Source organism: Gallinula chloropus (assembly GCF_964237585.1).
Source record: "Gallinula chloropus genome assembly, chromosome: 2".
In the NCBI taxonomy this organism is placed as follows: Eukaryota; Metazoa; Chordata; class Aves; order Gruiformes; family Rallidae; genus Gallinula; species Gallinula chloropus.
Genome location: NC_140086.1, coordinates 55097314 through 55121005, shown reverse-complemented (window position 1 = coordinate 55121005; position 23692 = coordinate 55097314). Strand labels below are relative to the sequence as shown.

Below are 23692 nucleotides of genomic sequence, written 5' to 3'. Positions count from 1 at the left end.
CGCCCTCGATTTTTGGAGGGGCCGGGAGGCTGGAGAGGCAGCAAACCACCACAGGGGAGAGGAAACTCAGGGGCTGATCCTGAGGCAAGTGGTTTGGAGTGAGTACTGCCGAGGGGCTCTAGGTTTGCTACCGCTACAGCCTCTCCAGGTCTCCTCAAAGGAAGCTGCCTGCAATAGCTGCTGCTTGAGGGTCAATTTATCTTCACTGCACACCTCAAAGAAGAAAAACCTATTTGTCTCTTGCTATATGCTATTAAAGGGCCAGTGTTGACTGAGAACAGGCATACACAGGAACGGTTAGACCTAGGGGTGACACCCACATACAGTGAAACAAGAAGTGATCACTGCAGAGATATTAAAGATGAGTCCTAACCAGCTGAAGGAGAAATCCAGAATGAAGGGGATCTTGCTGGTGCATAGCATCTTCAGATCAAGTCTTTGTGGTATGGGGACCATTTTGGGCCACACTGTGCACAGCTGGGTGGGAAGCTATTTTAACATCAAGCACATTTTCCATGTTTTGGTGTTTTAATCTTACTGCATATGTAGTTGTTGAGGTTTTGGTTAGTACTCTGTGAAGTTACCCTGCCAGTGATGGACTCATTTTGATGATAAAGAAGCTGTTGGGAGCATTGCTGTTAAAAAGAGACAGATACCTGCATGCAATCACCTCTCTCACGGTCCCCATCACTGTTCTTGTGGAAGAGCTTAGCAAAAATCACCCACCTCGCATTCTGGAGAGATGAGGGACTGGGTGATACTTACAGATAACCATTTAACATGTCTCTTTATTCATTTATGTACCTTTATATATTTGGGATTGAGGAAAACATCCATTCCTCTGCTCCTCCCAAACTAGGACTGATGTCTCCAAAAGCCCTGAAGCTTTACTGGGCTTGCGACACTTCTGAGAAGAGAGGTCAGTTTATGAACACTTAAAACAGCTGTCACTGCTGATTTTTTTCCGTTGTCTCATCTGAAACAGTAACTTTCATAAGCCTTATGCTGCTTATCGAATACCTGTCCTCCATGTTCATCTCTTCTTGCTGCTCCTTTCTGATTCACATTTTCTCTTTCCCTGGCTCCTGAAGTCCTCATCTGTTTTTCCTTCTTGACAAAGTATCATTTTACCTAAGTCTGGATTTCTCTGTTGTTTGTATTAATTGATAGCTGTGGTCTGAGAGTGAGGACACAGAGCTGCTCGCTGTGCTTTCTTTGGCTGGCTCCTGTTTTAAGGCACTGTGGGGCACATAATGCTGCTTGGGAGAGTGTCTCTCAGCCTCTGTAACATGGGTTTGACTTTGCAGAATGTTGCAGAACAACAACAAAAAAATATACAGTAATCAACAGCAAACCAGCATGAAATGCTGCAGAATGCTCTCCTCCTTGTCTCATTGCCCCCTTCACCTCCCAAGACCAACCTGTGCGAAGTACAGCAAGAGTACAGCATCCCAGATGATGCCCAGCAGACACTGGCAGTCACCATCCTTGGGAGAGATTGCTGTTGATTCTCGCTGCATTTCAGTAGATCTCATGTACATTTGGGATCTTGCTGCTTGTGTCACCTTCTGTCCCAGGGTTCCTCCGGCACACTCAGCTGTCTTCCTTGTACTTCTTGAAACCATCAGGGAATACTGGACAACTACATGCATCTCTCAATAAATGTCAGTATTTTTAGTGGCCCATGAGTATGACAAAGCAGCGTGCTTGTCTGGCGTGCCTGGTCTGTCAAGCTGGTTGTGAGGAGTATGATGTTAGAGGTTTGGATTTTGTTACCCAACAGTAGGGCTTCCAAATGAATCCCAGAGTTTTCTGTGTCAGGCTGAAGCACTACAGGGTTTATCCAAGGACCATCATCGTTCTCAGTGCTGGGGTGGTTTTTCCCAGGTTCTTCAGTACCTCTGTGCAATTTATAGCAAAGGCTGGTACCTGCCAGCTACATTTTAAAGCAATTTCAAAAGATGCTTTCCTGCTGCAGAGGACACCTATTGTTGTGCCTTCAGATCTGAAGCTTGCAATGGTTTGACAAGCTGCGAGTCATTCCGGCCAAGATAGGCTTCTTAGATTTAGAGGTTCTCAAAGCATTTTGACTTTGGTATAGATACTTCCCCCATCTCAGAAGGCTGGCACGTTAAAAGGATCTTTTTTAGGAACTGAAATACTGTGCAGTTTGCCACTTTCTTGCATTGGGTTTCCATCTTGCTTTGGAAGGTCTTGGTTTTGAGCAGCTGCCATCTGCAACGTCTCCTTGACATTCGTTGCAAGAAAGATCTGCAGTTCTGTCAGATGGTGCAGCAAGGCGTTGTGGGCTCACTCCCCTTGCTTGCTTGGTTGCTTCCTGTGTCCATGAACGTGAGGCAGGTCCCAGCCTGGCCAAACACCAGTGAGCACTTGGGGGGAAGTGGAACCATCCAAATGCTGTGGAACTGCAGTGCAGCCCTTCTCAGGAGAGACAAGTGCTTTGGTGGTGTATACCTGTCCCCTGGCAGAACGGGTACCAGCCCTAGGAACAGAGCACCTTTACTCACTTTATTAACTCCCTTGGTCATTCAAGTGTTGGTATCTTCAGTGTGAGGAATTACTTCACCCTGATGGCAGCTGTTCTGCTGGAGAACAAAGGACTATCATCCCCTCAGTGGCAGAGACTGGCAGGGCATGCCCAGGGCTGCAGAGGAACGCTGTGACCAGACTGAACACTGCAAGCCCAGCATCACCCCTTCTTCACACAGCAGGAGAGTCTTCAGGGCCTGTCTTTGCACATGTGCATCCTTAAACACACAATTCACCTCCTTTCATATTCACCTTTGGCACATCTTGCTATTGGCTGGATTAACACTGGACCGCACAATGAGCACGTTCTGGAGGTAGCTCAGCATTTACAAGAATTAATCTGAAAAGAGGCTTAGCTGAAGGCACTCAGATGCCAAGAGATATTAAATTAAACGAGATTTTATCATGTATGTAATTATTTATTGAGCTGAGAATCCATACAAGGTAAACAAATGTTTACACTATGATACAGTAAGCATTTCCAGGGCTTAATAAAAATGATTGTCACTCACTGTGCTTCACAAAAAAAATCATTTTAATGAATAAATAATTTGATGAAATCAAAAAAATATTTACAATATAAACAAATGAAAAAGCTTTGGATATATTAATCTGAGCATCCTGTATTTTGCATTTTCTAACTCCATTTCTATCAAGATTCTCTCTCTGAAATGGTACAAAGTGGATAGAAATTACAACTCAACAAAGTTAACATGATTTGGTACATGTCTTTCCATTAGTTCTGTTAAGCTACATATGATTCATTTATAATGCACGTGTTAGATTACAAATGTAACTAAAATCATATATTATCAAAATGCCAGACAGCATTCTCCACAGAACAGAAATGTACACTAGGCTGTGACAAAAACTGAGAATCACAGGCAACGAAATGTAACAGAAAAGTACAAATTCCTTCATAAGAATATAATTGTGCTCTCTTATTTACCAGAGGACTATGCTGCTTCACCACGTCGATGGCTATGTATGAATACAGTGTTCAACGACTGCCATGTGGTTTGGTGTACGCTCGGATGGGTGTCAAGCAGCGGCATTATAGTGGAGAAACGGGCAGTGCAAGCAGTTTTATAAACATCTTTTTCCGGGCTCCCCAAAAGAGCCAATTATACAAAGCAGTATAAGCAGAACACTGAGAAGTCTTCATCTCGTTTACACAGGTATCATGAAGCGCCTTGCTTTGTTTGGGGTGGTGGTGAAAGGAGGAACCTTCTCCGTGCTGTTGAGGCCATCAGCCAGAATTCAAGTATTCCAAAGCCACTTCATAGCAGAATTTGTATTGATCCTGAAAATCAAAAGAAAACCACAGTTATCGGAGGAACTTAATTAAGGGGGATCGATATTTCTCTTCTGTTAAAAATTATTTACTATCAGCTGCTGTCAATGGGAACCAGTTTGTAAATCCAGTCTATATGCAGATAAGAAGAATCTTTATATTAACCAGACAGCAGACACGACACGCAGGAGCTTATGGTGCTGCTCACATGAGATGCCTATTTAGCTGCTCTAATGCACTTGTATGAGAAAAATTGATTACACGTAAGCAAACTGACTTGCAACCCCTCTGCCATCTGTCAAAATGCTCACGTAGCACTTTACCAGAATTGGAGTTACTAAAACTCCTCCCTGGAAACGTTTATCTTCAAATAGACCCGCTGTCTAGTACTTTCCAGACCGTAACTTTTATTTTAATGTTGATCATATACTCGCTACTTCTCAAGGCAAGAGCTGTTTGCTGTTCCTCCTCTACGTGCAGCCCAAACCCACAATGAAACACCGTCCTCTTCCCCTGCAAATAGGCACAGGGAGAACAGGCCTGAGTGAAATTAATTGGCTTCATTCCAATTAAATTTCAGCAATTCTATTGCTCAGGCTAAGTATTCAGGTGCCAACCCTATGCTTTGAACACAAACCTGCTGGTTTTATTTGCAACTGCTTGGAAATGGGGCCGATCCCAGCATGTGAACACAGCACAACAGCCTTCAGGGACGAGGGGGCATGGCTTCGCCCCCTCCGCATCTTCAGCGGTAGAGAGAGGCTAAAGCTCCTGACGGACCCTCTCTCACGTGGCAACTTCAAAGGGTGCAGTCACTGCTGACTGTGGCGTTGTGTGTGCACACATAGCGCTCCCCTGCTGTTCAGCAACACCACGGAGGCTTAAATGAAACAAAAAGGCTGAAAGAAATGGTGGGCACAGGTTCCGTGACTGGAGGTGCTCTGCCTTCCAAAGGTTCAGCGTGGGAATAGCAGCCAGTCTAACAACTGTTTTTACCACCAAAATGCCTTTTTCTCTTAGGCACCATGATCAAATAATAAAAGATACCTAAGCACATGCTGCTATGCAGTAACAACGACAGTTATCTAGCTGACAGCACTTGGTCTTCACCTTCCCAACCTGAGAAGCAGGAAGCCTACAACTGCACTTCAGATACCTCCTCCTTTTCACTGAAGTCATCATTTTAAAGGATTAAAGTCTGTTGGCCTGTACACGTGATTTTGGGTCATGTTTCAGCTGAAAAGAGGGTCCACTTTAAGAGACCAAAGAACACAGCACAACCAAAAAGCCATTAACAAGCATGGCCAGTTTCCCAGTTCTTTTCCTGAGAGCTGTCACTAGGAAAGGAAACAAACCTTAGGTGCACGTATCACCTAAGTTATGAATGAGCTGTTTGTGAGGTCTGAAGAGCCTACAGGGCTCCATAAACTGCTTGTGTCTTCTTTGGAATGAGAAATGAAGAAAAAAAAAAGGCGAGGGTGGGGGGAGAAAGGAGTTTTATGTAAATCATTCCTTTTCTGCTTTTATTGTATATATGTTTCTAAATAAATGCCAATTATTCTATAACTACAGGACAGAGATCAAAACAAGAGATCAGCCACTCATCCATTTCCATTTTTCCATGCTCATTTTATGCTGATTTGCTGATCCAGGAGAATAACTGTCATTTTTAGCAAACCCAATACCTGCCTTGAAGAGCAGCTGTGTATTATTTCCCACTGCGTTCACTCATGTGTGTCCTCTGTGCATTTGTATTACTCACTTGACAGTGGATCTCAGATGTCTCTGTGGTTAGCCAGCATCACAGACCTGTGTTTATGTTTCTCCTAGGACACCTACCGGTAGGTCCAATAACATTTATCACCGGATGCTTGGGGCACTCTGTAACAGACATTTTGTGGTACCATGTGCTACCTGTGCGTGGCAGCTGAAGGGTTTCACAGCTTTCCATGTTGTGTGGATGTGGCACTGAGATTTTTACACTCTCAGGGAAACCCAGGTTTTCAGTAAGATAAAGAGATGACTCTCTAGGTGTGGAATGTAAGGACTGCCCTTCCTCTAGTCAGAAAGTGTGTAACACGCAATGGGTTTTAAAGCAGCAGTCTCAGAGCTATTTTTGTAACTACCATTAAAATTCTGAGCATTTCCTCTTTTATCACAGTATTTCACAAAGGTTATTCTCATTTTTCAGGTGTGGAAACTGAGGCACAGAATAACAAGCTGTTATTGTCATTTTTCAGGCGAGGAAACTGAGGCAAAGGCACATCAGTGTAAGAAAGGTCATAAAGGAGAAAGTCAGTAACAGGACCAGGAAGGGGACTCAAGTGTCCCCATTCCCTTTCACCACGAAACGATCTGCATGGAAACATAAACCTTGCTAATTCAAATGCTTGTGCCTACAGAGTGGCAGGTCATGGCTGAAGAGTCACAGTTTGAACTCTGCTTTGTCACTGAATTATGTGATAATGGGGAAAATCCCCACCATCCCCTGCCTCCCTTCCTCTACCTGTAAAATAAGGAAAACCATACTGATCCCCTTCACGGTTCCTTTGAAATCCTCTAATAAAAAGACCTTGCAAGACCTCGGCGCCGTCCAGACATTCTCAATATCATCCACAATTTACCAAAAGCTGGTTTTATATTCTAAAATATTACTTTCAGCTTTTGATTTTTTTTTTTAAAAAAAAAGTCTCTCTCTGCTGAAAAATGGCGACAGCTGCCTGACAAATCTACACCTGGAGAACTGTCACAAATGGGAATTTATAGAGAGCATTTTCTTCAACTGTACATCTTCACACTGGTAATTTTCTTTTTATTTCTATAAAATAAATGAATAAGAGATCAGTGAGTTCTGTGGACTTAAGCTCTGGGAGAACAGAGAACAGCAGGCCTGCCAAGTCTCTAGCCAAACTATACGATCTGAATGAAGAAGTAGGACATTTTTCTTAATATCTAGGAAATAAAAATGTATGGTTCTCAGCATGATGATTCTCCTCCTGAGAATATAAACTAGGGGAAGAGGAGCCAACTAAGCCGCTCCCTCCCATCACTGCGAAAGCTCGATAGTTTCTCACTGATACAAGATTCACAGTTCCACACTGTTGGATCCTGGTGCTGCCTGTAAACTCCCTCCTTGCTTTTCACAGCTGGCCACATCTGTCTTTTTTCCATGAGCCTGGCCAGAGCAGCATCTAGGGGAGCGTCTGGGACTTTGCAGGTATGTTAGATGAAAGCAACGCGATGAAAGATGTGGTGGGAGCTCTTCTTCTGTGGCACACAAAAAGCACACCCATCTACACATGAGCCTGACATCCCCAACCCTCCCAACAAAAATTCCTGCTTCCTGCCCATTCTCTGGTGTGTTTTACACTGAGATCTCAGAAGCCCATGGGAGAGAGGGGAATCTCTTCCAAAATTACAGGAGACTCGACCTGCTCTGTGAGATGCCTCCTGCTGCACCCTGGACACTATGTAGAAAATATGCTGAAATATAACCCAAATTTATTTAACCAGAGCTTGTAAAATTAGCTCAGATGTGTTTTAGCATCCCTGAAGCTGCCCAGATGCTGCCTCCTCCTGCCTATGATGCTAAAATGAATACAGCTGCCTCTTAAGCAGCCACCTCTACAGCAGGATGTTGTAAAACAGTGTCTTTTATAGCCCAGGCTTCAGAACAGGGCATCATCACGCTACACCCATCTCCAAGTACAGAACTACACACTGGAGTGTAAGAACCTGCTGGTTTAAGCTGTTCTGCAGCTCTTGTGGCATAGCAGCTGGCACTTCAGCGGTTCTCCATTTAATAAAAAAAAAAAAAAAGAAAAAAAGAAAGCAGCTCATAAAACACTCTCTAGGAAAATAATTGCACATGGCCCCTTGTTTCTGAACTTCTTTAATCTTTCTATGAGATAGAGCAACCATAATTAAATGCAATATTCTGGATGTCAAACTGAAATTCATGGCTTTGATAAATATTAGGCGATTAAGCTATTTATAAAATATATAATTTGAAAATCTGCCATTTCATTTTACATAACTATTATTTCTACCATGCAAGGGCTGCTCTCCACTTGGCTCAGCCTGCTAGAAAAGAAAATTAATAAGGATGTTCGGCTGAAAGTTTAAAACTCTTAAAAAATTCAAATGAACAGAGACAAAGTCTCCTTGGGAAGAAAGCGGTGTAAAAATACTCTTACAAGTGAAGTGACTTCATTATCCCCTTTGAAAATTGCTTCCTTGCTTTGTGAACAACTCCCACTGCAAATCTTGGAAATCTTACTGAGTCTTCTGAGGAAAAAAGAACATTTTCTATTTAGTGGTGCAGTTAAAAAGCTCGTACCAGAAGGTCCACCATGTTAGGCTTATTATTCCTCAGTGTCTTCACAGCATGGAATACGTCAACAGCCCTCTGATGTCGGAGCATTTCACAAACAATACTGATTGCACAAAACGTCCCACTGCGGCCACCTCCATTCCTACAATAAAAATGATAAAAAGGCTCCGTTACAACTGACTCTGCTACAAGTTCGTACAGCACCAGGGATGGCTACAGAAGGCAGAAACCACAGAACATCGCTGCCCCTGAAGGCTGCCAAACTCTAAGCAGAACACGGCTTTTAATTGCAATTAGCAGGCTGAATGATCTCAAAGGGTATGATGGAGAATTCAACAGGCTGAAAGCCTGGAGGGAATTGAGCGGCTGAGCTTTGCACCCCTCCTCTGTGAGCACTTAAGACAGGACGCTAAGATAAGGACAAGGTGCTTTTAGATTCAGTTCAACACCCCTTTGTGCTGTAAACACACAAGGTTGCAATGAGCATCACACCTGGAAATGTCACAGAGAAAGTGGGTCTTTGAGCTCTTCTCTTCCAGATCCTGGTGCTTTCCTCCCGGACCTGAAGGTGTTCCTCCAGGGGGATGGCAGAAGTGCCCAAAACCTCATTTGGAAGAGCGCTTGTGGTGGGTGGACATTTGGCGTGGCACTGGGCGGTGCTGCCCCAGTCCCCTGGCTCTGGTGCTCCCCCAGCAGCAGGCAGAGGGGCTGGCTGCCTGGCAGTGACTACTTCTAGCAGTGTACGCAGTCCCCCCTCCGCCCACAGCATCGGAGGATGAGAACCCAAAGTGACTCGCTAACAAAGAAGTCAGGCACAAATGTTCCCCTGCATGATCAAATGCAGTGTTTAATAATACTTTATCCCCGGTTATTTTTAATCTTTAAGAGAATCTCTTTCTTTCTGGAAGCCCTATTATTTCTACAGCTATTCTAATCAGAGTCTTTAGGCCGCTCTTCATGGAAAATAATAAACCTTAATAATTACCAGAGCGCAGCCTGGTTAGGTAGCAGGTCTTTCAGACCAGCCTCGCAAATGGTTGATTTTCAAAGGAAGATACAACGTCGCACATCTGTCACATCCAAGCAGTATGAAAAGAATGCTCTCTGCTGCCAAAACATTGCCTGATATTGTGGGACTCTCTGAGAATTTTAATTAAAATAAAGTCATTTAAAAGGATTATATTAGAGCTCTTTCTTTCTTTACTGCCTGGAAGTGACGCATGTGTGATGTTGTACAACTATTTAATATCATCAGCCACCTCAGAGATAACAGTAATTTGCACTTCAAAAGGGTCTTTTCAGCTAAAGATCTCAAAACATTAATTAATCACACCGCACAATGCTCCTTTGATGAAAGTATTATTATCCCCATTCTACAGATGGGGAAACTGAAGAGCAATGACTTGTTCAAGGTCAGTGATAGTGGGAATTATTAATAGACCCTTAGATTTTCCTCCATCATCCCAACATTGAGACCCAACTTTTGAAAGGGTGCTAGCACGTGCTTTTCCCATTGAGAGGTCCCTTCTCCATCATGACACCATCTTTAGACAGATGTCTAGAGGAAGAGGGCTATGACTTCAGGTACTGAAGACTCTCTCTCGGTGTCAAAGGAGGGCAAGCAGCACATACAAGTATTAAGCTGTATCAAAAGGATGGTGGCAGAGTGGATGAGAACTCCATCATAACGTCTGTAACACCACTTCTACTTCTGTGCTTTATGTCTGGAAGAGGGATCAATCTTCAATACTACTTCTTTCTACACTTCTTATCTGTAGACATAAAAGGCACTTTGTTCTGAAGGTACAATTTTTGATTTACTCTGAATAAATATCCAGCTTTTCCTTTTGCTAAAGTCACTGGACATTTTTATATAAAATACAATTAACTTGTTCCCATCATTGTTCCACAGGCGTCGACCAAGGGGCAGAGAGGGAAACACAGGAATTATACAATTCCTCTTGTAGTCAAAGCTTTTGGGCATTTGTATCATTTATCCAGTCCCAGATTAGACAGACCTCTTCACAAATCTTGTAAAACCTGGTATTCCCTTCCTTTCTCTCTCCTGTTTCCAGCACTTACAAGCAATGTACAACTGTGCGTCCCTCTCCCCCGTTGTATTCCTCCTGCCACTTCTCCACTTGGCGGATGAGCTTCAGGAAGGAGCGTTTGGAAACTGGTGTGTCTCTGTACATGGGCCAGCCCAGGAACTGGAACTGCTGCACCATCCGATAGCCGTCTTGGGGCTGCAGAGGTCAAGACAAGCAGCATGGAAAATAACAGCTTTTTTATTGTGTGTGTGTGTGCATAATTTAGATATTTGTATCAGTGAAGAAAGTTGCTCAAGCAGATCACAGCTGACAAACTACCAATGTAATTCCAACTGCCCTTAAGGAGTTACGACTTTTAATTTCCAACAGAGTTGTTAGAACAAGAAGTTTTAAACAGTGTGCTACACAAACAGACTAGAACAGAGCAGCAGCACAGCTGGGGGAATCAAGGAAATAATTAATTAATAGCGCAGCAGAAACTTGGTAGCGAAGAGGGTGTGGCAACACAACTTCAATTATATACCTTTTCTACATGCCTCAGCATTTTGAAGAATGTTTGTGTGCTTCTGTCTTTCTTTACAGGAAAGGTCAAACCCTCTCAAGATATTTTGAAGCAGGAAACATTTAAGAAACCAAACAAAACTCTCAGATGTTTCCGGCTTATAAAAAAAAAATAAATCTAACTACATTTTATTTTATTGTGTGCTCCTGCAGCAGCCAGAGCCCCTCCGGTGAAACATTTCTGAACAGTTGCTTTACGGTGATTTGAAATAAAAAAGGAGCATAGAGTGAGTGTTAGTGGCAGAAAATTACAGTCCTTTGAAAAGGGCATAGTAAACACAGCCACGAAAACTCTTTTTGTAGTCTAGGCTTTGCCACTTTCACTTCTGCGCAAAGTGAGGGCATTTTAGTGCCACTTTTGAAATGAGCCACACAGAGAAATGTTGACATTACAATTTTTTCCTGCAGAGTGAGAGGTAATGGAGAGGATGTAAGATTAACAAGATAAGGGAATAAACCAAAGCGGATGCAGCATAAGATATTTTCTTCATTGGGTTTTGTCTGCTTTATGTCAAATTCTGGAATCTACTGATTTCCTGGCTAGTTTCTTTCAGCCGGTGGCCCCACGTCCCAAAGCACGTCAGCCTAAGCCAGCCCCCACTACAGCTCTCACTAGTTCTGCCAGAAGTCGTGCCACCTTCATGGTGCCACATCTACTGCGAATGCAAAGCCTTCATAGTATTAAAGAACTGATGCTTACACTCGGCTTCCCTGTTTGGATATTAGCATAGCTTGGGGTGTGTTTCTGGGGGCTTTTCACTGTCCTGAGAAGCTATCAGATCCCAGCACAGTTCTCTCAACCTTTTTCAGCAGGGAGTGCTGCTTATTCCTAGCTATGGTTCTTTGGAGATGGATACCATGGCAAAGGCTGCCTCCATCTGGATGGGAAGAGATGCCTTGTCCATAGTGGAATCTTTTTCTCATTCAGCTTGAAAGCTGGGCCTTTTTTAGTGTTCTGTCAACTTTATGGGAGCATAAAACCTGGATATGAGAATGTACCTGCCCCTCTGAAGTGCGTACATATACTGTGAAGTGTGATTAGTGGGGCAGGATCTTCACGAGAAGCCTGGGACTGGAAATGCCTACTGTCAGTGCACGGATCAGTTTGCATGACACAGGATGGAAATATGCAAGAGGGCCAGTTTTAAACTGTTGAGGAGAGTGCTGATTTGGGCATTTCCTGGCTACCAAACAATCTGAATGCTGCATTTATTTCATTTGCATTTAACACACTTGAGATGCGCGTTAAAATATTTTTTACTTTAATTACAGCGAGAAGGCGTTTTTCTCATTGATTATGGTGTGACTCAGTATTGCACCATCGCTTGCAAATAAATAAGCTGAAAAATGAGGCTGGTTTTCTCTGAGTTTGACTTTCATTTTTTGTGATTTGAGTAGCGTCAACTCATCTACTGAGACAGAACTGTTTTGCAAATAACATCCTTACTCTGGCTGCGTTGTAAATTCGGAATATCCGGCTGATTATGTCTTCTTCTAAATCAGCTGACACAAACTCCACCTGAATGGGACCGTGTCGGTGTACTCCATTTTCTGGCCAGTACTGAGGACACAGCTATGGAAAACAACAAACAGAGAACAACACAGTTAATCACTTTGGATTTCATGCTGCCTCAACATCCTTTTCTAGATTTTCTTCTTTGGGCTCCATTTATTATGGAATTTTTCACACAGTATCTTTAGGAAATGCACAGTGCATCACCCTTCACTGGTTTTGAGCGCTCTGCTTTTACTTGTGTGGAACAAGTGTAAACAAATGCCTTTCCACCTAACTGAACATGCTTTGCTTGCCACTCTATTCACCATTCTCAGGTATTGGGAGTATCACGTTTCTGACACCCAACATCAAAACTGCAATTTGTTATGACAAGTCAGGGGATGCTGTAAAATATTACCATATCCTGGAGACAGAGTGAAGCCTGAAGACCAAAGGCCTATGTCCTGGCTCTGGCCAGGCCAGAGTTAACTTCCCCAAGCAGTCAGCTCAGGTGAGCTGAACTGGCTTGGGCTATTTCCACAGCACCTGACATCACACCCCCATAAAAGGGGCTGGTCAGGAAGGAGTGCTCCTGGGTGCCTCCAGAGCAGTCCAGGTGTGGCTGGAGTACTGGGTCAGTCCTTGGGTAGTGTAGTACTCTGTGTTATCACCAGATGTAACTGAAACTTGCCATGGGCTGTTATTGTTCCCCTTTCACAGTGATTTTGTCACTAAACTGTCCTTATCCCAACCAATGGGGGCTCTGTTTCTCCTTTAGGAGTGAGCAAGTCGCATGTGGTGCTCAGCCACTGCTTGGGGCTGAACCACCACAGCCTGGTATCTCCAATTGTCCTGAAAAATTGGCAATAGTTCAAGCTACATCAGAATGTGTATTTTAAACTATTAAGGGTGCATCTGTTCTCAAAACTCAGAAGTTAACTTTCACATCTGTTTCAGCAGTGACTGACAACATTGGCTAGTATGAGCATTGCTTTAAATTTTCAAAAACTGCTCAATTTCATCTTAACTGTGCTTTCTTTAGCACTCAGGAAACATTGCTTCCAGTTATTTAAAGATCACCAAGTAATATTACCATTATCTGCACAGTTTTACTGTCTCGTAGTATCATGATGGCTTAATCCAAGAACCAATTATCATCTGTGTTAATACTTTAAAGATTAAACCAACAGTGTGCAAGAAGGTTTTTGAAGCCAGACTCTGCTCGTCCATTTTTTTTTTTCCATAAAAACCCTTATGATTTTTTTCCAGGGATATTTAGAGCAGCTCACACATGTAGCTTTTGCAAGCATTCACCAAAATTAAATATGAACTCATGAAATTTTGTTTGCTTGCAGAAGCATTGATGTCATATTTGGAACTTTTATTTCATTCAGTAAAACAGCTGTGGTCTTCATTCTGCTGCGTTGCTGTTGGTGATCCAGAGCTGAGCTGACAAATCACATTTAGTCCAGATGTTGTTTTGCATTTCTTATAACACTGATTCCTCAACAAAGCTGTTTAGAGATGACTACATTTTAGGAAAACATAATCATTTACTACGACAATTAAAAAGAGAGCAGGGTCTGATTTGCAAGGAGTTCACTTTAATAAGTTAAAACCAGAAATTTCAAGTAGGGAAATATATTTTCATTTACCTGAACCACCCCTCCCTCGCCCCCCCCCCCCATAATTTGGTCTGCTGAGCAAATGACTTTCCAAATATTGTCTAAATCTTACACAAATTTTCATTACCAAATATGCTAGTGTACAGGATACCAAAACACAATGCATACAGCTAAGGCAAACACTGGGGCTCAGAGCATTTAACACGTGCAGAAGTTAGTACACGCCTTTCAAGTACATAGGAATACTGCTCTAACAGACCTCTGAAAAATGCTTAAATGATAATAAGCAAAGCTGTTTCCTGGAGCTGTCTTAGGAAGCCAAGATTTTCAAGCTCTGAAGAAACCAAAAGCATTTAGATCTTGTGCATTTTGCATGCATGTGATGCTAGTGACTCTCTTGAAGTCACTGTGAAGGGTTGAATTTCATTTCCCAACAGAGCGTAACAATCCACATAAATTGTAATACCTAAACAGGACTGTAAACACTCCCTATATACATAAATAATAATGATAACAGTAATTATTAATAAATCTGAATGCAAATGCGTGCTTTTAATAAGCTCTGCCCTCTCCCCACTTCTGTTTGCTCTGAGGGTTCTGAGATTTATTCCTAATGAAAAGACTGTTACTCACATTAGAGGGAAAAGGTTTTAACATACCGCAGAGGCAGGTGTGTTAACTGCATATCCCAATAGCTTTTAAAAGCCTGTGAGGCTAATAAATGCTTGAAATAGCCATGCACCATTGTAAATTCAAAACACAGCCCACAAATTAAAAAAAACCCACCTCTGTTCAGCAGTCCCTAACAGTCTGACTCCCTTGAGTCTTTCCTTATTCACTCAGAAAATAATCTTAGACTCATGAATAAAAGTTTTTGTCTTTCATTTCTATTTTTCTCCCTGTAGACAGTTAAGGGTTTGGAATAAAAAAAATGCAGTCTTTAAAATAGTGGGCAGAATTCTTACACATTCCTTTGAAAGACAAAACGAAGATTAATATGTTTTAAAAACAAATCCTTCCTTTTAAAAAGAAATGAGAGGAAGTGGGTTTTTTTGTAAGTATCTATAATACTTCACAAAGCAGAAAAGATTCTTGATCATATCAAGAGTAAAAATGACATGCAATCTGCTATAAAACAGTAACAATTGCTCTTAACTGGTAACTAGCAAATATTTACATATGAGGAATCCAGATTACCATCACGTTATTCCAACAGGCAGCTGGTGCAGTTTGTTGGAACCAGGGAAATGACATCCGTGTAAGGACCTGGAATTGTGCGGTTGTGAGCCAGGCTCTAGGATGCTCGGTGATTAATGCTAGTGATTAAATTGGCAAACCAGCAGGTACGGTTTTCCAATTCTCTAAAGAACATGTCCAGCATGCACAACTCTTTTGTAAGGTAATTACATCCCCCCATACGTTTCATTGCCCTGTTTTCTCTTCTGAAGGATGCTCAGCCGCCGATCTTGTTTAGTTCCTATCTCCTTGCTAACAATGTCATTGTGTGCCAAACGTAACACAGCTTTTCATGCTGGGAACACCTCTCTCCCAGTACGCAGACCGAGGTCATTGACCTGTTTCAGGCAGGCTAATGAATAGCTGTTGGCTTCTGTTGATGACTTTTGGCTATTATTACTGTGTTTCAGACTTCGGTCAGAATACCACAGCCATCATTTTTTTTGTTTTCAGCAGCTCTTCCCAAAACATGTTATCTTCTCAGAATTTATTATGGACACATGCACTTCTGTGTGTGTGTGCATTAACATTTTGGTGGAGAAGCTGCTGACGGTCCCATTTATTCCTCTTTCCCTATATATATCCACAAGCCAAAGATAAATTTTTTAGTGTATTAGCATTTAATGTTGTCCTCTAAAACTAATTACATCCTCAAGCTGTTCTAAAATGGTGAGGTGCTAGCGCTCCTCTTTTGAATGAAGCAGTTTTTTCTGGACTTACTTGTGCAGGATCCACATCGTTCAGCATAACTATTGAAGTGCAGTGATAATCTAGCACCAGTCTCCAGAAATCTTTGACAGTATTTGGTAAGGGGTGCTGCGTAACTATAAAAGCTGATGGCTGCTTGTAGCTCTGCAAAGAAATAACAAGACGGTGAGAAGAACGGCAAGAGGTAAGAATACATGTCACAGAACACCAGTCAATGCCCCCAAATTTGGGGGCTGAAAGCATTATTTGTATTTTCTATTTAATTAATACTTTGTTTTCAGCTTTTTCCTGAGATCTTATACACTTCAAAGTTAATAAACTGTGTTTGGGCAGAATATAACTTTCTGCAGATGTTACACTTGTGAAACTTATGCCACAGGCACAGAGTAAAATCATCAGAGGTTTCTGCCTTCAATGCAACTCCTACAAAATTTTGAGCAACAGTTTTGTTATGGGCTGTTAATGGACAGATTAATCTTGTCTGTCCACACTTAGCTGTTAATTTGAATGATGCCTGTGAAAGGAAATATTTAGTTATTTTTCAGAAATAATGTTGAAATTATTGTCTTCCTGGCAGCAGAGAGGATACACAGGGGATGAATTTTAGTGCTCTTTGTTGGTGCTCTTTGTTTTTTTATGTACCAGAGCTGTAGCTGACTGAGTTGTTTGGTGGAACCATCCTGCTGTGCATCTCATACCAGCATTTTCACTTATGTCCTCCTGATTGTTGAAGGCCAGTATGGCCATACTGAGATAATTGTTAGGAGAGGTTACCCTTGCCTTCATTAAGGAGGGCAGAGAAGTCTACATGCCCTGAAGTATTTGTACTATGACAGAGAAACATTCTGATCAGGTATTGGCATCTTTCTTTCAGAGGCAGTCACCGAAGAGACCCCAGAAAATGAATCCACTGTGTATTGGGGTACAGATGAAGATGTTCCGGTTCCAAAAAACTGCAAACAGCAGGTGTCAGTGCTTCTGGTACATCAGTCAGCTGCCTTCTATCCTACTGGTCCTGTCTTGCTCTAAGTTGCATGGAGATAAGAGATGTTCGAAGGGCCCTCCACTGCTCCCTCACTTAGAAGCCCCAGCTGGGTTTTTGTTTGAAAACCATTCTAATACAGAGTAATGAAAATTATGCTTGCTACCCCTTTTGCTTGAAGTGAGCTCTAAGGCTGGGTGATCTGACTGCACCTCAACTAATGCAAGTGGAGAGGGTGAAACGCATCATCTTGCCTGTTGGAGACCGAGAGTCTAGAGAGAGAGGGACAAATGTCTGCTCTTGTCTGTCAGCGTGGGGATACTGCAGGAGCCTGGCTAGGGTGCTTCTGGTGGAAAGCGACCCAAATCACCTCCTCCCTCCAAGCTTTTTGCCCAGATGCACTTTTGGATCCAGCTCATTGTTTCAACAGTGTAGAAGGGAAGTGTTTTCAAAGCTGATATTGAGGCACTGCTCTTTCTGAGCAGTACTTAATTTACAGAACAAAGCAGCACTGAACTCTCCGGGAATGAAGGCAATGGAACGGCAAGATTATAAATTGCAGATCAAGAAAGCTCTGCTCTAATATGAAATGTCATTGACCTACTGTGAGAACCTACAGAAGTCACTTAAACTTTTGTTCTCAGTTTCTCTACATAGATAAACATAAAGATAATACACTTACCTTTTCTCAGGAGTGTTTTGAACTTAGGCTTATTTTATGAAAATGCTTTGAGAACTCAGAAGGAAAGAAATGCAGAAGCTGCTATAAACTGTTATTACTCTACCTTCATTTTTCAAAAAAGATCATTTACAATGTGCTCATTCCTTGCTAACCTCTGTTTTCTTGTTGTTCATGTGTTTGACAACCGCAATTACTATAGCTCTAAATTGTCAAAGATAGGCTATAAATATCTACAGTCTGTAAGGGTGGGTTATGTGTCTTTTTACTGATATTCTGCTACCAGGATTAGAATTACCACAGATGCACGAGGGAAAAAAATCCACACACACGTGAAGAGAAACCATTCGTTCAGACAGAAATAAAGGGCAAGACTACAGTAATGGCTTCTGCATTATCTGGTGCCGACAGACAATTATTTTTTTTGTTAATTACCGTTTAAATTAGAAACAAAGGGAACTAAAATATTTCCACAAACCTTATTATCCTATTTAAATGCCGTAGTGTCCTGATAGGTACCTCTTTTTAGCTAGGCCAGATGGTTAAATATTCAAGCACTAGGGAGAAAACTAGACACTTTTAATTTATCAAAACTCCCTGTGTTGCTCTCTGAGCATGTCTCTGGAACCTTGGCTGTGACATAACATATGTGGGATCCTAAATGTACTTGGGAGTTTAAAGATTTTGTGCCATGTTTCTGGAAAACAAGCTAGAAAGATTTCAGTCTTCTTATGCTGACTCCACTTTCTGGCATTGCTCAGTTTGGAGGGCTGCTTATTCCCTGTTTATTATTAACGATGTAGTGGAGACTTACATCCATCAGTGCAGCATTAATGTAGTTACTGCTCTCCCCATCTATCGTTATGAGGAAAGGCAGACATCTGTCTGGAGGCAGCACATCCATACAGCGGTTCTTCTCGTGATTCCGCGGTAGGAGCGCTATGCTGCAGTCTTCCACGCGCAGCGTCGGAGTCACCATATTTAAAGTCTTTCAAAAGAGAGTAAACAATACAACAGGAAAATCAACATAGCAGCGAAAGCATCCCAAAATGTTTAAGAATAGATCATCTCAGCATTCAGTTTCGGTGGGAATCAATATGCAGGGAAATGAAAACACATCACAGTCATCAGGGTTTGGAAGGAAAAAAATCCCGGAAGCATACATGGCTGAAAGATAACCTCAAAGACAGCTGCAGAGCAACCTGCCTTCTGGAAGAAGGGCAGTGAAAGGAATCGACATACTTCCCTTGAGTAAATAGGGAAGTACTATTACCCTATTGCATTCTTTTGTGATTTAACATAATTCAAATGCAATTATTGACATGTAATTTTTCTTTCTCTTTCTCACTCTCTCTTTCCCAATTTTCCTCTACCAGGGAAAAAAACTGCAATCTTTCCCTCCCAGGCATGGTCCAAAATTCACATGGTTATAAGCAAGCACTTAAGCAGAACCCTTTAGTATAGCTGAACTTATGGTTTCTAGATAGTGCTAGCCACAACTTACCCTAAATTCTTCTTTGATCTGGCTGGAGTTAGTCTGAGGATCCAATTTATTCATTTCATAGTAAACAGATCTAACTTGAGAAGCTGGAATAGATGTGTCCCCACAAAGACAGGCTTCCAAGATAGCATCATGGATGAATACATACTGTTCCTGGTAAAGTAATTAAAATAATTACTGACAGAGAGAACATATGCTATTAGTATTTTGTTTAAAAAACCACACAAAGCAACTAAGATGTTGGCCCACTAATTCTCTCTGACTCTAATGGCACTGAAGCAAGACCAGAAGGAACGAAGGCAGTTAAAAAAATGTCATCCCATTCTTTTGGAAATGAATACAGAGGGATTGACTCAAACTAGTTACAGTTACAAAAAGAATGGTAGTAACACTGAATAATAAAACTCAAATGATTCTGGTTTCTTCATTCCTCTGCAGAGTTCTGTAGGTGCCATCACATAACTGAGCCTCAACAATATGACTCCAGAATCAATTGTCCCTGGAGAGGAAACATTCATGATTTTCCTTCTTATAAAAGCCATTGTAGATCTTGTACAGCATAACTTGGCACTTCTTTGGGCAGCGGTTCTTCAAGTTTGTGTGTGCATTATTTTCTGCATATAATTGAATAAACTACCTTCTGCATGGTGCCAACCACAAAGCAGCTCTAGTTTTATGGGCTGGAAGAATAATTTTTCTCGCAATGCATAAGGCAGTATTCCTGCAGATTAGCAATACCTCGGTCTGCACCATGTTGACTCTCCGAGAACGAAGCTCTCTCACACAGTTGTATATGTCCACAACGCCTTCTCTTTCTGCCATGTCCAGCATGATGTCAATAACAATGAAGCATCCAGTTCTGCCAGCACCGGCGCTAAAGCAAAAGAAGAGCACAGAGAACCTTCAGCAGTCTGTTGGAAAACGTAAAGCATGAGGGTTCATATTGCAGGTACTTGACCAGAGGGATGGTTACTGAAACTGAGCCTTGCATTGAGGCATTTGCAAGATTTCAGACTCAGTTTTTCAGTTTTGTTTACATTTTAGATATTAAGTTATTGAGGCTATCACTCCAGTAGCTTCAGCAACCTGTGTGGGGATTACGTAGTTCAGGAGGAGCAAAAGTAAGTCCCGAGTTTAGCAGAGAGCACAACAGAGGGATTTCCGTTCTGCCTACCTGCAGTGAACAACCAGAGGGCCAGCATTTGGTGGGCTCTTGGATTTGACCTGCCGGACAAATCCCAGCAGGCCTGTGGCGTGGTAGGGCACACCGTGGTCTGGCCAGCCAGTGAAGTGGAACTGCCGAATTTCTCGAATCTCATGAGCACCTCTCTGTTGAAAAGACAAGGGTTGAAAGAGGAAAACAAGCTGGAATGTGAAAGAAACTGGAGGAGAGACATTGTAAGAATTTGACTTCAGAAGTCCCAGCCTTGCTGAAAAAAAATCCACCCCCTACCAATGCCCTCTCTGTATGGATTGTTGGAGAGCTTCCTCACAGCAGGAGAGCAAGTTCAAATGTCATGTATCAACTGGTTTCAAAGCCTTACAACAAAATTGACTAATTTAACACCAGATTGGTTAGAAACTTCTAGCAACAACAGAGATGCTTATCTCTACATTTAAGCATGAGGTTGCTTTGAAAACTGTGGTCTTGTGATGCATGCCATGATCACAGAACCAGGTCAGCAGCAAGGCCATGAACACAGAGCATGGAAGACATTTCCTGCCCCCCCCCACTGCTCTCCACAGGAGTTTTGCTGCTGACTTCAGGGAACTACAATTTCAGCATAATTTTCCTTATCATTTGTCTCCTTCGTTGGTCTGAAAGAAAGAGCTGAATAGTAAGAAACCTTGTCGCACCTCCAATCATAGGGGCTGCGTTTGTAGCCCTCCACATGCTCACCCTTCAAGTGATTTGCCACAGTCTGCAAGGACATGGATACGGGAAGACAAGTATGAATGAGAAGCTGGCTGTGTAAGTAATTTCCCATGTGAGTTTCTGAAGCAGTCTGGATATTAGAGGTGCGTAGGCTAAGTTTGATTTTCTTGGTGCTTGTATTTCCCCTTTCCCCTCTAAAAATGTAGCTGCCAGTATTTTATTCTCATTAGAAATACACAGACCAGAGGCCATCATACATATTTCATAAGCAAACAGCAAAATTATGACATATCATGTCTAGGCTGGACTAAATGTCAGTGATATTAATAACTGGTGGTTTACAGTTTTTTTTCTTAAAGATGTATTTCCTGTCTGGAACTGGTTTGCATATAAAAGGTCTAATTCTTTTTGCATAATGAAGTAATATAAGCTTCCTAATTTATTGCCAGTATGCAAGCTAAGAGAGTCTGGGATTTTCAATGGTTCAGAAATTTTGGCTGTGCCAGTGCTACGTGACTGGATTGGGCTTGGTGTATCTTGGTGTCCTGCTGCTCTGCCAGCTCAGGCTGGGGGTCTGTGGAGACTGGGCATCTGCTCAGAGGAACATCCACACTCATCTCCCTTGGAAACTGCGACACAAAAAGGCAGGCGAGGGAGAAGATGAAGACCACATGCAACACTGGTGTAGACTGAGCAGACAGTACCCTTGCAATAGAAATGACCTTATATCCTAAAAAACAATTTTAAAGCGTACCAAAATGTAGTAACAAAGTAATTTGCATTTTAAGACAGTCTAGCAAGCATATTCGAGTATGATTTGGTCGTTGTACTCAGGGGATTTTAGATTGTGCTAGTTAACACATCTTTTTGCTACTGTAAGATAGGCCTCCAACTCTGTAAATAGCCGTGTGTAGGTGGGCTATCCATACACCAAACACTTTTGTACTGCCCATAACAACTGCCCACCATCTCCCAAGGAACAAAGATCCCATACAAAAAAAAGCAATGCCAAGACTATACAAACTGGGGACTGGACTGAGTGCCCCACACAAAGTTTTCACGCCATACACAGCCTGGATTTTAAGGTGATTTACAGAAAGTAAACTGCCTCTCCAAAACAATGTGCCCAACTGCTGTGCAGAGCAGGATATGTCCCATGTATCTGGTGCATTAGTTTTGAAAATGCCTTCAGTCCTACTGGCTGCGTTTTTGTCTATCCTTGGTAACACTCAGCTATTTAGAAAAGGTTTTTGCATATAGGGTACTTTTATAATAACTTTGCTTATTATACCTACAAAAGAATGATATTCATGTCTGCAGCTTCCCTGTTGGTTTCAAAACCCAAAATAGCAACACAACTGCATGAATCATAAAAGCATATGCTCAGCTTGGGAAGACTGTATTTTGTACTTTTTCTTTCAGCTGAAACAAATAGAAAATGGTGTACATTGCTAACACACCCTAGGATCTTGAAAAATGCTACAAACACTTATGGTGCAGCTGTATGTTACTACCTGAGTAACTCAGCCGAGTCAACTTGCGCTGCAAAGGACCTGCTAAGAAAATTACACTTTGATTCTGAAGATCACTTCCAAGGTATGCTTTACATTGTGTGCATAAGCAGTTCCTTTGGAGCAGGTCCTTTGCAGCGCAAGTGCTCCTTAAGAATCACCAAATTGCCATTTAAAAAACCAAGCGATCAATTTATGTCCAAATGAACTTTTAAATTGTGTTTTAGGAACAGGTATGAGATGTTCATTCACAAATGAAATAGAAGGGACCTCTGGAGCTCTCCAGTTCAGTCTCCCACTAAGAGTGCGCCTGTGGCCAACACTAGATCTGTCTAGCTGGGTCCTGATGACCTCCAAGAATGGAGATTCCACAGCTTTTCTGGGTAACCTGCTCCAGCACTGCACTACCCTCCTCCTGAAGGAGTTTTTCCAGTGCAAGCTTTCCATGCTACAACTTCTTGGCCACATTGTTTTATCAACCATTACCTCTCAGCAGAATGAGGAGAATTTGATGCCCCTTGTTTTCTAAACATCTCTGAAATATTTGCAGGCTGCAGTTAGATCGTCCTTAACCCTCCTCTTCCTCTCTACCACACCGAACAAGGCCAGTTCTCTTAACCTCCCCTTGCAGCTTGCATGTCCCACATCCTTAATCATCTTGAACGTCAGACATCTGAAGATGTCACACGGGGTTGGTGCACCTCAGGCACTGAACTTTGCATTTTTCCTTGCCAAATTACTACATTTCCTGTTGGCCAAATCTGGAAGTCCATTGGAAGTGAGGCTCCAATGTTCAGTGTTTCAATACCACCCTTCTCCTAGTGTTATCTGCAGATCTGGTAAGGATGCACTCGCTTTCATCGTGCAGCTTGTCTCAGAGAGGCTGAAAAGGAGGGGTTCCAATACAGACTCGAGAGATTTATGGTGGGAGATGTACAGACTTGACCTTCCAGTACCATTGGAAGAGTTAAAAAATACGGAAAATAAGGTAAAAACAAATGTACTTTACTCAAACTACACTAACACTGCTTTTAGAGGCTTATTGAAAAACTACCAACTATTAAAAAGCAGCGTCTAAATGAAATCTTTTCAGATGGAGATTTTTAAAAAAGAAATAAAATGTTTAGTGCCTTTTATCTCTATCTGTTCTAATGCACTTATTCAAGACAGTTTGGTTATGATCAACTGTAAAATCCTCTAGGTCTTTTTTTTTCCAGTCCCAGTTAAGAAGTGAAAAGCTAACATCAAAGCATGAGCTTAAAATTTGCAGAATAGAAATCAACCAGTGCT

General features: G+C 42.0%; 1 protein-coding gene across 1 annotated transcript in view; it reads right to left on the bottom strand.

Annotated features, from left to right (window-relative positions):
• Positions 1–2986: 2986 nt before the first annotated feature.
• Positions 2987–23692, bottom strand: part of PTPRM (protein tyrosine phosphatase receptor type M) — a gene marked incomplete at its 5' end in the record, with an annotated part of 481602 nt that continues 460896 nt past the window's right edge. The window contains 9 exons of the mRNA XM_084260019.1: positions 2987–3853; positions 8184–8319; positions 10260–10423; positions 12237–12362; positions 15866–15997; positions 18329–18502; positions 19019–19168; positions 19754–19889; positions 20190–20344. Coding sequence (XP_084116145.1) covers positions 3800–3853; positions 8184–8319; positions 10260–10423; positions 12237–12362; positions 15866–15997; positions 18329–18502; positions 19019–19168; positions 19754–19889; positions 20190–20344 — 1227 coding nt within the window. The 3' untranslated portion in view covers positions 2987–3799. The remainder of the gene's footprint in view (positions 3854–8183; positions 8320–10259; positions 10424–12236; positions 12363–15865; positions 15998–18328; positions 18503–19018; positions 19169–19753; positions 19890–20189; positions 20345–23692) is intronic.